At 42.5% G+C, this 13,571-nt stretch overlaps 1 protein-coding gene across 4 annotated transcripts in view; it reads right to left on the bottom strand.

The window, feature by feature from the left end:
- SIMC1 (SUMO interacting motifs containing 1) overlaps positions 1-13,571 on the bottom strand; it is a 46,217-nt gene that overhangs the window by 7,872 nt on the left and 24,774 nt on the right. For 3 of the 4 annotated variants that reach the window (XM_081034837.1, XM_081034839.1, XM_081034838.1), the window contains 5 exons: positions 10,153-10,307; positions 7,014-7,166; positions 5,118-5,246; positions 334-490; positions 117-201 (listed from right to left, as the gene is read on the bottom strand). In XM_081034837.1, the coding sequence (XP_080890963.1) occupies positions 117-201; positions 334-490; positions 5,118-5,246; positions 7,014-7,166; positions 10,153-10,307 (679 nt within the window). Of the gene's footprint in view, positions 1-116; positions 202-333; positions 491-1,090; positions 1,279-5,117; positions 5,247-7,013; positions 7,167-10,152; positions 10,308-13,571 lie in introns of all 4 variants that reach the window. The other variant, XR_013992338.1, reaches the window with a different exon arrangement.

Here is a 13,571-nt window from a genome sequence, read left to right as displayed (position 1 = left end):
ACCAAGGAACAATGCTTTTCGTGAGCTGACAAGTGAGAATCCCCTGTGCACCGTTCATGCATAATAACGTCCACCAGCAGCCTCCCACACCATCTCTGTGAACAAAGGCTCCTTACCTCTTAAAACATGCTGATAACTGGATAACAGAAACTGCAGGTGCTCAACCAGCTCATCCCACGTCTGCCACTGGGTTTTATCTGACTGCGGAGACAGTGAGAGCACTCAGTAATAAATGGCCTCCTCGCCTAAAGGTTTTGTAGTTTTCATGTCGTTTTGTACTTTTACGTTACGCGCAAGCATTAGGGGAAAGGTTCGAGACAGGGAGACACGTACCTGACACTTGAGCAGGGACGTGGAATTGTTCAGAAAATAGAGGGTCTGGGCCAGAGATAAGGGCAGGCGCGTAGGCGTCTCGCAGCTGTGGAGGAATATGATCTCCAGAACTTTGCAGCGCAGGAGGTGGCTCTCCATGGTGGTAAAGAACATCTCTCTGTGTGGGGAGAGGAAAAGGAGCTGCCCGTCACAGCTAGCATTGCAGGGACACATGCCACCATTCCCTCTGAAGGCGCCAGCGTGTGCCCCAGGACAGAGACGGCTAAGAAAGGGTAGGGTGCACGCCCCCAAAACCACAGCGCTTGTGGACAGGGCCGAAACGGGTTTGTTCATAAATTCACAAGTGCCAGGAACGGGGACAGTGTCTGACATGTGGACGAGACATGTTTAGGACACATTAAAAAGAATGACTTCGTACCGTGATTAGGAATTACTACCGAGAATAAACATTTCTGAGCACCCACAATGTGCTGGCTACTGTGTGGCACAGCAAAGAACAGGAAGCTGAGTAACAGCACTGGTCTCGAAAAGCTGAACAGGCTGACACAACCAGGGTCAGTACAAGGCAGGCCTGGTGCACAGGTGTGTGACGTGCTGTGGTCCCAGAGACCCAGGAAGACTGCAGGCCACCCGAGCGGCCTTCTCAGCGAGGAGCATCAGAGAAGGCTCCAGGCAGGACGCATCTCAACAGAGGGAAGACCGGGGGGCAGAACCAAAGCAGTACAAACTACACAGCTGTGGCCCTGCAGCTTCTTACATTTCAAGTCTAGGACTTGAGAGTCCCAGAGGGACGCTTGCCCTTGGCTGTGGCGCCCTGCCCAGGGCGGTGCTCGACCAGCAGGGACGGGCTGGAGCCTGTGCAGAGGCCTAGAGCAGGAGGGCTACACAACGGGAGCGGCGCTTCGGGAAGGCGAATGGAACGCGTTGTTCTAAAAGCGATGTCAGCTTCCAAACAAAGAAAAAAAATTATGACTCCGATGCACAGTGTGCTTCCCTGGACTGCCTGAAGGATTTGGCTGAAGGTTTGGAGTGGTCCTGGCCAGGTCTGCTCGCCACGGCAATGCTGGGAAGCACACCTCGAGAGCGCAGGAGCAGCAGCACGAGGAGCAGCCGGGCCGCCCCGCATCCAAGGGCCCTTCCTCCTACACGTCCTGCCCCTTTGCAGTTCTGCAACATCTGGGAAAAGGGGCTCTTGCACCACTGCCGTTTATAAAAATGATAAATAACAAAGTATTCTTTTTTTTCCCCTTTCCCTTTGTTTTTCTACCAGGCACACATTATTTGTATAAAAGCAAAATTTAAAAAGCAGAATGAATATTTCTAAAACTGCTTCTTACTATTCAAATTTTTTAAGAAGTCTGCAATATTTGTGAAAAATCCATTTTACCTCATTAATGTTTAAAAAATCATTCTCTATATCCTCTCTGAAAAGTTTTCTTTTTTAACACAAAGAACTCCAAATGATTACAGTTGAAAGATAGTCCCCAAATTTTTTTGAAGTCTAATTTCTGCTCTGTATTTGGCCTATTACTCTCACAAGACAGTTTTCTTATTCAATAGCCTTTTATTTTAAACTGTATTTTCTCTTCCAATTTTTATTCCAGGGCCTGTATGTGTCCTTGTTTTATACTTTACAGATGGCAAACTCAGAGATATACAAAGGACAAGATGGTAATTTTAATGTATTGTACATAGTAGGAAATGGAGGTACAATTGTCTATATAAATTTTTAAATTTTAAAAACAAGACAAAGAGGAAGGTCAACATCCAGATTCAACCTTAACAGACTAGCAGGTATTGGATTTACTCTCCTGTGAGACAATTCTAAAATGACAAAATACATGGAATAACTTTCCAGGTGTTGGACTAGCTGCTATAAAGGACTGTTGTTCTCAAGAGAAGGGAAACAAAGGTGCTCAACCCTACATTTACCCCAGATCTCTTGCTGGGGATACTTTCTAACTAAGGCAGAGGAAAGTGTGGGTCCCAAACAAAAAGCAGTGGGCTTGTGGGACAGAGGAAGGAGAAATTGGAGTTCAGGACGTCTGAGGTGGGTGCTATTTGCGTTAGAGAAGAGGAAGCTCAAGAAATGTGTGTAAGGGGCCCCCTTGGCACAGGTGCTGGGAGAACTCCAAAAGTCTAAGAGAACAGCCACTGGGGGGAGGGGCTGTAAGCTGAATAGGGATTCTGGAGCTTTCCCACTACTGAGCGACCCTGGGGCTTCAGTAAGCTAGAGTGAAGAGGTCTCACTAAACACCTTGGGCCGTCAGCTGAGACCGCAGAAGGACTAAGCCTGAAGGCTCGAGCCCATTAATGAGGGCTGCTTAAGAACCACCCTTACAAATCCTAGAAACAAGCCTCAATAGGAGAGAGTTAATCTGCCAGCAAATCAAATGCCTGCCAGAATAAAACGCAATACCCTTTAAAAGAAGACAGCAAATTTCAGACTCTCAACGATGCAGGCATTCAGTGTCCAGCACACAATAAAAAATGATTAGACAAAGAAAAAGCAGGAAAATGTCCATAACCAGGAGCAAAATGTCCAGGAAAACAGACTAAGAGGTGATATAGGACTTTAGAACAGCTATTATAAATAGGCTCAAGGTCAACCAACCAACCAACCAAGATGTATATAATGAGTGACTAGATGGGGACTGTCAGCAGAGAAATGGCGACTATAAAGTGAACCGCAACGCCAAATGCCGGCCAGAATGCAGAGGGACCTCACCACTCCTGTATCGCTGGTGGGAATGTATAATGGTACAGACAGTCGGGGAGAGTTCGGCAGTTTCTGCAAAAGCTAAACAGGTAACTACCATATGACACAAAAATCACACCCTTTGGCATTTATTCCAGAGAAATGAAGACTGATGTTCACATGAAGATTTGTACATGAATGTTTATAGCAGCTTTATTCACAATAGCCCCAAACTGGGAACAGTACAGATCTCCTTCAGTGGGTAATGGTTAAAAGAAATCCACAGTACACCCGTACCATGGAATACTATTCAGCAATAAAAAGGAATGAACCACTGACACAACAACGTGAATGACTCCGGTGAAAAAAGGCAATCCAAAAAGGTTACATACTGTATGATTCCATTTATACAAAATTCACTTAATGGTCAAAGACTGAATGTTTCCCCACTAAGATCTGGAACAAGGCAAGGCTGTCTCTTATCCCTTCTCCAACATTTTACTGGTGGTACAGGCTCACGTAATGAGGCAAGACAAAGCAGCAAAAGACATACAGATTGGAAAGGAAGATGTTAAACTATTTTTATTTGTAGACAATCCTAAGGAAACCACAAAAACATTCCTATTAGAATGAACTTAACGAGGTCGCAGGATGTCTATATCCATGAACTACTAGAAAATGATAGGTCACACGAGTGTATGCATTTGTCAAAACTCATGGAATGATACGTAAATTATATGATTTAATTGTGTGTAAATTATACCTAAACTTTAAAAAATTAAGAGAAACCAAGGTAAAGGCCATATTAAGTTATCTCCTAGTATAATTTGGGTGGTTGCCAATTTGCCCCTTCTGAGAGGGTTTTAAAGTAGGGCCAGGTTTTATTTAAATTATTTTTGTCTCTGTTAAGTCTGAATTTGTTTATGTTTACCCATTCCTTAGATTTCTCATCTCTCAGCAGAATCTGGGCTTCAGTGAATGAATTAGGTATGAGAGTTGGACTCCAATGAAGCACTCCGGAAAAAGTGGTAGAACAAGCGTGGCATCTGTGCACACTTCCTCTTACTGACCACTGTACCATTCTGCCTCCTTTGAACCGTGAACGTGAGAGTAAGCAGTCCTGGGTTTAAATTTGGATTCTGAATCTGATTAGCTCTGTAACCCTGGGTCAGTTAGTTCTCTACATTGAGTATTTTTCTCGTTCATTAAATAGGAATAATGTTACAAAGTTTCATGGAACTATGAGCTATCATAGGGACCCAGTAAGTGCTGGTCTTAATCGTAGCGGGGTATTTTAGTTATATCTTTATTACAGTACTATTTGGTATGACATTTTCTTTTAATAGAGGAACCAGCGCTGTACCAGAATAGTCTTGGCTGCCAACTGGGAGCTTCAGGGATGAGGATGAGAGGCAAGGAGCCAACAGATAATTCCCCCAGGGGTCACCACTGTACAATGGCTCTCTCATAGTTACTTCCTGTAGCAGCAAGTGTTCGTGAATTCATATTCATTCCAGTTTATTTTTCTTCCTTTGGATTCTACAGTTACTGGTTCAAAGAAGGAATCATTAGTTCTAGCCAAGAACTCTTGTTTCTCTATCTTCTAATGGAATGCTTTACTAATTCACCCTTAAAAGAACTGAATTTCTTATTCTTACTATCTGGTCCAGGTCCACACACTTACTATAGGTCCAACGCTATTCATTCTTGAGTCACCTCTTCTCCCCCTAATATCAGAAATGCCTGTTTCATTCATCCCTCAAGCCTTCAGTGAACAGTTATGCCACGCTCTATGGCTGAGGGTCAGGGAAGAAGGTCACGCTAACCAGCTGAATCTTGAAGGATGAGTGGAGTTGTAAGCCAAATGGACAAAGTAGGAAACGTCAGGCTCCATTTAAGGTATCCTACCTCTTCCCAAAAAATTATGCCTTAGTTGCAAATAATAATTAGTTGAGAACGGCTTTCTTCCACAAGGTTAGAGACAGGAGCTATCCCTCCACCTCTTTTCCCCCTCAATTTATTATGTGGAATTTTCTTTAGAAGTTATGCACCCAGAATAAAAAGCGTGAACACAACTAAGACTCACCTCTGACTCCTCTCAGGAATGTCCAGCACAAACCCAAACATCATCTCAGCGATTTTATTGGAGCTGCAGGTGGGGGTCCGGTCTACCTCCACGGCGATGGACAGCATTCTCTGCAGCTGGCAGACAATCCTGAGTCCAGAACACAGAGCCCAAGTGAGCAGGAGGCCCGGCCAGGAGCCACCCTTCTGGCCGGCGGAGACCCCCATGGACTACAGGGTCTTGTGAAGCACACACTAGGTCAGGGAGAACTACTCAAGCCATCAGCATGCTTGGAGTTAGCAGTTTCACCTACCTGAATCCCTTTGCCAGATCATACTATCTGAACCTCTCAGAACCTGGGGTGAGCTGCAAAAGCAAGCTGCTTTTAAATTCAAAAATAGAAACATACAATCTTAAGGATCTAGAGAACTGTAAGGATCAGCTAACCTATAACTTCTCAATTTTACAGATGAAGAAACAGGTCCAGAATGACTAACAATGACTTCGATTTCTTGGATCCGGGGAAAAGAGATATTTACCATAGAGTTTTCTCCTGTTACAGGTTCCTTTGCACTAATCGTTTACTAAGTCCCGTCTCGGAATGTCAGCTGGTGGAACGTGACTCTCTCGCCCATCAGACTGCACCAGGCTGACGTGGCAGAAGGAATCCGGGCAACCCCTCAGAAAGGTGAGCCTGGCCTGAAGCAGCCTTTTGTAACACGCATTATTGTTTGTGATGGAAGAAAGGGCTCTGTTTTCAGAAAATGTGCAGCCAGTGACACAATAGGTAGACCAGGGGCTTTGGCATCAGATTCTGGGTCTGCAATGACAAGCTGTTCAACTTGTGGCAAATTACTGACACTACACATTTCATAAAGTTATGAGTGTTCTGTAAGATATATGGCAGACAGGCACTCGTAGTGGTGAAAGGTAGCGCCTGTCATTGTTAAGACAATAATAAATCAACTTAGAGGGCCCTATTTTTATTACTACTAATATTCATTTATAGTAAATTTACTGTTATTATTTTTCATATGAGATTAGCTTCCATTGAAGGAACAGTGTCTGCCTCTCTCGGATCTCCCAATCTGCCCAAGTAAATGTTTCATTGTCCTAACACATTCTCCTTATAGATACAAGATTGTCTCCTAAATTAGTTAAAACCCATAGGTCTTATATGAAAATCAGCTTGGTGCAACTAGATTACACTAAATCAACTTGGTGCAACTAAATTACACTATAGCATTGCAAATTTAGGGATAAATGTCAAGTGTGTGGCTTTTAGCAGTATGACTGACGTGGAGTAATGGGTGACTCGTGCAAAGGTAGCTCCAGCCCCTAAAATCCTGGCATCTCTCAAAAAATGCCAGGACAACCCTCAACCTCATAAAAGAAATGCCAGGAATTTCTTTCCAGTGCAGTCTGAGGTAACGGGACCTGCCTGGTCTGAGCCATTGCTGTCATAACGTGATGGAACGTGCAGATTGAACTGCCATTCTAATCCCAGACTGGAGGAAAATGACACAGGTCCTTGCAGACCAGACGCTGCAGGAACACCCACTACCCATGGCTCCCTTTCTTCTGTCAGTGGCTAGCTGAAGGGGTGAGGGGCTGTAGCCCTCTATTGACTCTTGGAACACAGAGAGGGTGGGCCGTGTCCCTCTTTTGATTCCACTTTAGCTTTGTAAATTTGTATGCCCTTAGTGAAGTCCTAGCCATCTAGGAGGAAAATGTCTGCTCTTGTCCTACCTTTGGAATTAGAAATTGAGCCTTTGGTCAAAGAAGATAGTCTTTAGTAAGAATCATTCTGTTACAAGGGCTTGTTAATCTGGGGGCAACTGCTCTTAGGGAGTGGTTGTTCTCTACAACGGTAAGTCCCAACAGCCCCAGGAAAGACAGCTTCCGCCTGCCCCTTACAGCTGAGTGGTGTTCTTTGTCAGGTTAGGCTGGGGACAAGGATGGCTACTGCTGGCCTTCGAGATTCCTGTTCGTGAAGAGGTCTGGCTCCCATTTGGGGGCTGAGTTAATCCGTCTTCAGTTACTACTTTGACCAACCACTTGATCACATCCCTGCAATGGGAAAAAGATAAGAAAAGGTTAAACGTCTGTTTGATTGTGTGGTGCTCAGAACTGCAGCCTTAACCTGGGTTTCTAGACCCCTAGGTTTCCCCAGTGACACTCGGAGGGCATGTAGGCTGTTTTCAACATTGACATAAGTCTAATGGAGACCATACATTTAATTGCAGTAAGGTTACAAAAGCTAATTAAAATATCAGCAATTTTTCTTTCAGTTATAATTATTGAAAGGTATCTCCAAGGTCAAATAGTATTATGTGTGGCTTCCTGACCCGAAACATTCCTTGACAAGGTTGTAAGTTGGACTGAATGACCACAGAAGTCCTTGCTAGCTTTCTATTATTAGGTGTCATCGATTAATGCTAATAACCAAGGGTTATTGTATGTACAGTAGAAACACATGCAGATGCAATAAAGCTACATAAAAAGGAAAGAAAATGATAAACATTCAGGATGCAGATTACTTTGGGTGCAGGAGGGCACAGAAGTGGGCAGTGGGGGATGGATGTGTGTTAGATGTAGGTAATTGTCAAGGTCCCAGCCTTGGATTTGGGGGGTAAGTTAAGAGATGCTGATTACAAAATCAAAAGTAACCAATTAACTAAGTAAATAAGGCAAGTGAGTCATGCTTTAAGGATAATGTTTAATCTAAGTCTATGACTTTGGCAAAAGGATGCATTTTAACTGACTTAGCAGAATTGAGAAAGCTGGGTCCTAAGCCCACAGTAGAGAAGAGCAATCTTATATAAGCCTATTTATCAAAAAGGAAGAGAAGAGAATCTTCAACAAGCTCTGCAAACCGTAGCACAAGGTTTCTCTGAAGTACGAGTAGAAGGGGTAAGTTAGAATAAGTATGATGGCTTGTACGCTGTTTTAGAAAATTTTCAACCCCTGGATCATCTTCGCCAGCACTGCAGACTACAGGTTAACTTGTGGAGCGGTAACAGGGCTGTGGGCTGGGGCAGCAGGCATGGCTGGAAGGAGGCCAAGGCACTGCGGGAACACATGCACGCTGAAGGCAGAGATGCTTTGCCAGCTTCCCCCAGCTGTCCTCCCAAACCCTGGCACCCCAGTCTCTGTCCTTCACTAGGAGATAGGAAGGCTTCTGTGGAAAAACCATCCAGCCCAAGAGGAAAAACCTGAAGACATGGACAAGGTATTGTCTAAGAAATGGGCAGCCAGTTCCACCTACAGGGAAGTTCAGAAATGACAAGTCTTCCCATGTGCTCAGAACTTCCATCAGCTCTTGAGTCTGTCACCCTTAAAGGTGGATAGACAACCAGGGTTTACCAGACACCTATGGAAAGGCTCTAACATGAGAGAAAGTCCAAAAAAACCCAAACTAACCCGCCCCACACCCCCCAAAAAGCAACTTGGAGAAAATAGACATAATGCAGAGAGTAAAAACTAAAAGCTACCATTAGTCTCGTCAAAGATATGAGAAGATACAGATCCGTGAAAGAAGAAAACAAGAACAGAATACTATTAATTTTAAAAAGGAATATTTAGAGAAATAAGTAAAAGAGCTCTTGGAAATTAAAAACATGATAGCAGAAATGAAAACTCGATTTTCCAGGGATGAAGGACATGTTTCTAGATGAAATGGCCCCCTGAATGCGCAGCATAGTGGATGAATATAGACCTTCGAAAAGCATACTGAGCAAGAAGAGGATTCTATAAACTTCCAGAGATAAAAATCAGGATACATAAAAAGAATCAGTGATCAAAGCTGACGACTTCTTAACAGTGATTCTGGAAGCTAGAAGACAATGGAAGATTTCCTCCAATATTCTGTAGAGAAGTTATTTCTAACCTAAATGTCTATACTCAGTTACCAATGTGTGGGGAGATAAAGAAAGATATTTTCAGATATACAAGATCTCAAAGATTTCACTGCCCACATCTTGTTCTCTTTTAAAAAACTTATCAGTGAGGTACAGTTTATACACCACACATTGCACACGGTTGTGTGATGTGTTTTTATAAATACATGCATAATCCATGTAACCGCATCCTTAACCTCATAATCATCTTGTACTGAAGCAAAGACAGCTGGTTTTTGCTCCATGTAGAACAGGTAACTTTTTTTCCACTGGTAAAGCACAAACTGGAGGACTTGGCTTATATTTCGTGTCTTGAAACCCAAGAATCACACTGCACAGTGAGAGGCGCACAGTAGGACATGTGGAAATGAGAGCAGCTGATGACATCGGCTTGAGCGTGATCGTGTCTCCCATCGCCACCCAATCCAGGGCCTACACTCACACAGCAGTTACTTTCATTATTCAAACGAGTTATTTTAAAATTTAAAACCCAATTACGCTACCTTGTGGTCTTAGAGATTCTCTGCTCAATCTCTACCTCTATACTAATTAACATTTAAACTTTACATAAAATGGCACAGCTTGGGAAATGGATATGGGCATGCCAACTAAGGGGAAGAAGCTGAGCAACGCTCCAAACACAATGAAATCTATTGTTATCAAAGGTGTTATAATAGTCAATATCCCATGTTGGCCTGTATCACTGATTCTTAACAAATACACAAGAACATATGGGAACATATAAAAACGAGTGGGAGAATTTCAATAATGCTCTGAGAAAAGGGGATGCTAGTATACCAGCCTGGTGAGGACCATTTCCAAAACAAGCAAGGTTATACTTCCAGGAGGATGGAGAGCAATCTAAGTTTATAAAGGCCGTGGAAGGTTTTACGAGTTAAGGTTTCTCCTTGAATCTCATGATGTTCAGACAACAGTGAAAGAGACCCAAGGAAGTCGATGGCCTTGCGGGAAAAGCACACGAGCTCCGGGGCCAGCCATATGCTTGGCATACAGAAGGTTTGTTTCAGGACCATCGGTAGTGTCAGTGCCCATCCTGTCACACTGTCTCATGACTAGACTCTGTCATCCACCGGATGTTCTCGGGCCCCCTTCCAGCCCCTGCCTGCTGTCCGCTCAGGGCGCAGGTGGCTGGCTACCTGACGTTGTGGGGCTGCCTGTCACAGGACAGCATGGTGCTTGCAATGGATTGCTGCAGGTGCTGTCGCTGCTTCCTCAGTATGTGCTGGAAGTCATCTTCCAGGGTCTGGACGACATAACGCAGAAACAGGAGTCGCCCAGGCAGATTTTGTCCCTGTGGGAGAAGAAATGAGAAGTGGCTATTTCCTGTCAGTCTCCTGGATGACAGTGAGCAGTGGGCTCCCATAAATACTAAGTCCAAAGGAAGGCCATGAGCCAATACGCGCGTCGGGGCCTAAAAGGGACAGTGCAGGCAGCCTAGGTCATTACAAATGAGGGCGGACGGCAATCGTAGAGCCCGGAGGCTCCGGACTGCACTTACTGATTTGAAGAGAAAGTCAGAGGCCAGGCGCACTCTCTCACTAACCCTGACTATCAATGTCAGAATAAAGCCCAAACTGTGGCTGTCAGAACAGGGACAGGAAGTGGTTCCTAAGTGACCCTGCTGAGCTGCTAGATGAAGCAACCAAGATGTCTACCTCACCGGTGAACTTCTAGGAATGTGAGCTGATGCATATCTTTACTGTGTAAGCAGGGCTGCGTTGGGTTTTCTGTTACAGGTGAAACGATCCTGATAAAAATCCCAGGCAGAGAGCATGAGCTCTGGTGGCACACAGACCTTATTTCTTTGTTTTCGTTTGTTTGTTTTAAGTACCTGTCACTCAGCAGGCAGGCCTGCACAGTTTGGTGGTTTCCCTTTACTGGGAGACAAGTGCCGGGATCCAGGCCCAGGAGCTCAGGCTTTGAAACCTCAAGGAGTGAGAAGGCACCAATCTGTGTCTGGGCTCTGTTGGGAACTTTTCGAACACCATTGGGTAGGCATGTTTTCTGGGAACAAACTCAAGGAGCAGGGTACGGTTTGGTTGGCAGGAAAAAGAATGACCATTCTAAGGACCTACCATTTCCTTCCTTTTTTTTAGAAGAGGTGGGGATGGGATATCTTGCCATCCAAATACGTCTTTTTCCCCTCTAACCTTTATTAATTGATATGAGTTTTTAAAATTCAAGTACTTGTGCTTGATTTATGATGAAAGAAAGTCTTCCAGGGACACTACTCTCCACAACCACTTGTCCACATTCTATCTGTGTTTCCATGACTACTGTAGATACCCCACGTAAGTAAAACCGTACAGTATTTGTCTTTTGGTGATTGGCTTATTTCATGTGGGGTAATGTCCTCATCATGCTGCCATCCATGTTGCAGTGTCAGAGGATTTCCTTCCTATTTAGAGCAGAAATCATATTCCCCTGTACGTATATACCAGATTTGTCTTTGCTGTGATATGTCGATGGACACTTGGATTGCTTCCACCTCTTGGCTTTTGTAAATAATGCTGCTAATGAAAAAGGCATGCAAATACCTCTCCAAGGTCCTGCTTTCAATTCTTTTGCATTTATACCCAGAAGGGGCATTGGGATGGATCATATGGTAATTCTACGTTTCATTTTTTGAAGAACCACCATACAGTTTTCTATAGCGGTTGCACCATTTTTCAGCGTTACCTACAGTGGACGAGGGTTCTAATTTCTCAACATCCTTGCCACTACTTATTTTCTGTTAAAAATATTTTTTTTAAAGTAGCCACCTGAGGGGTGTGAGGTAGTATCTCATTGTGGTTTTGATTTGCATTTCTCTAATGGTCAGTGATGTTGAGTATCTTTTTATATGCTTGTTGGCCATTTGTCTATCATCTTTGGAGAAATGTCTATGTAAGTCCTCTGCCCTTTTTAAAATCAAGTTATTTGGCTTTTGTTGTTGAGTTGTAGTTCTTTATATATTGTGGATATTAACCCGTTATCAGATACATGATTTTAAAATATTCTCTCATTCTGTAGGTTGCCTTTGCACTCCTGATTGTGTCCTTTGATGCACAGAAGTTTTTGACTTTGACATAGTCCTATTTGTCTATTTTTGCTTTTTTTGCCTGTGCCTTTAGTATCATTCTCAGAGAAATCGATGCCAAATCCAATGTCATGAAGCTTTCCCCGTTTTCTCCTAAGAGTTTTATAATTTTGGGTCTTATGTTTAGATCTTTGATCGATATTGAGTTAATTTTTGCAATTATTCTTATGTAATTAGTCCAACTTCATTCTTCTGCATGTGTATATACAGTTTTCCCATGGCATTTGTTGAAGAGATTATCCTTTCCCCATTGGATGGTCTTGGCACCCTTGATGAACAGCATTTGACCACATTTACAAAGTTTTATTTCTGGGTTCTCTATTCTATCCTATATGTCTGTCTCTGTGAGAGTATCACACAGTTTTGATTGCTGTAGCTTTGTAGTATGTTTTAAAATTAAGAAGTATGAGTACTCCAACTTTGTTCTTCTTTTTCAAGATTGTTTTGGTTATTCATGATCCTTTAAGATTACACATGAATTTTAGGATGGGTTTTTCTATTTCTGCAAAAAATGCTGTTAGGATTTTGATAGGGATTGTGTTGAATTTGTGGACTGCTTTGGGTACTTTTGACATCTTAACAATATTTAGTCTTCCAATCCATGAACATTAAGGTGTCTTACCGTTTATTTGTGTCTTCTTTATTTTCTTTCAGCAATGTTTTGTGGTTTTCAGTGTACAAGTTGTTCATCTCCTTGGTTAGGTTTACTCTTAATGTTATTTTATTATTCTTAATGTTAATGGAATTATTTTCTTAATTTCCTTTTCAGATTGTTCATTGTTTGTATATAGAAATACAACTGAGTTTTGCATGTTCATTTTGTATCCTGTAATTTTGATGAATTTGTTTATTAGTTCTAATAGTTTTTCTGTGTGGAATCCTTAAAGGAAAAGCTTTTAGTATTTAACCATTGAGTATGATGTTTGCTGTGGGTTTTTCATATAGGGCTCTTATGAGGTAGTTTCTTTATGTTCCTAGTTTGTTGAGAGATTTTATCACGAAAGGGTGTTGAATCTTGTCAAATGTATTTTCTACATTAATTGAAATGATCATTTGGTTTTTGTCCTTTATCCTGTTCGTGTGGTATATTGTATTGACTGATTATTGTACGTTGAACCATCCTTGTATTTCTGGATAAATTCCACTTGGTCACGGCATATAATCCTTATGATATGCTGCCGAGTATTTTGCTGAAGATTTTTGCACCAATGTTCATAAGGGATATTGGTCTGTAGTTTTCTTGTAGTGTCTTTGGCTTTGATATCAGGGTGATGCTGGCTTCATAGAACAAAGATACTTTGTATGACATCCACCTTTTAAAATCTACTGAGACTTAATTTATGATTTAACATATGGTCTATTCTAGAATATGACCCATATGCACTGAGAATAATGTGTATACTGTTGTTGTTGGGAGGAATATTCTATATATAACTATTAGACCTGGTTGGTTTATTGTGTTCTCTTTTCTTATTT

The sequence above is a fragment of the Rhinolophus hipposideros genome (assembly GCF_964194185.1).
Source record: "Rhinolophus hipposideros genome assembly, chromosome: 23".
Classification (NCBI taxonomy): Eukaryota; Metazoa; Chordata; class Mammalia; order Chiroptera; family Rhinolophidae; genus Rhinolophus; species Rhinolophus hipposideros.
The sequence above is the reverse complement of the archived record's forward strand: the minus strand, read 5'-3'. Positions and strand labels throughout refer to the sequence as shown.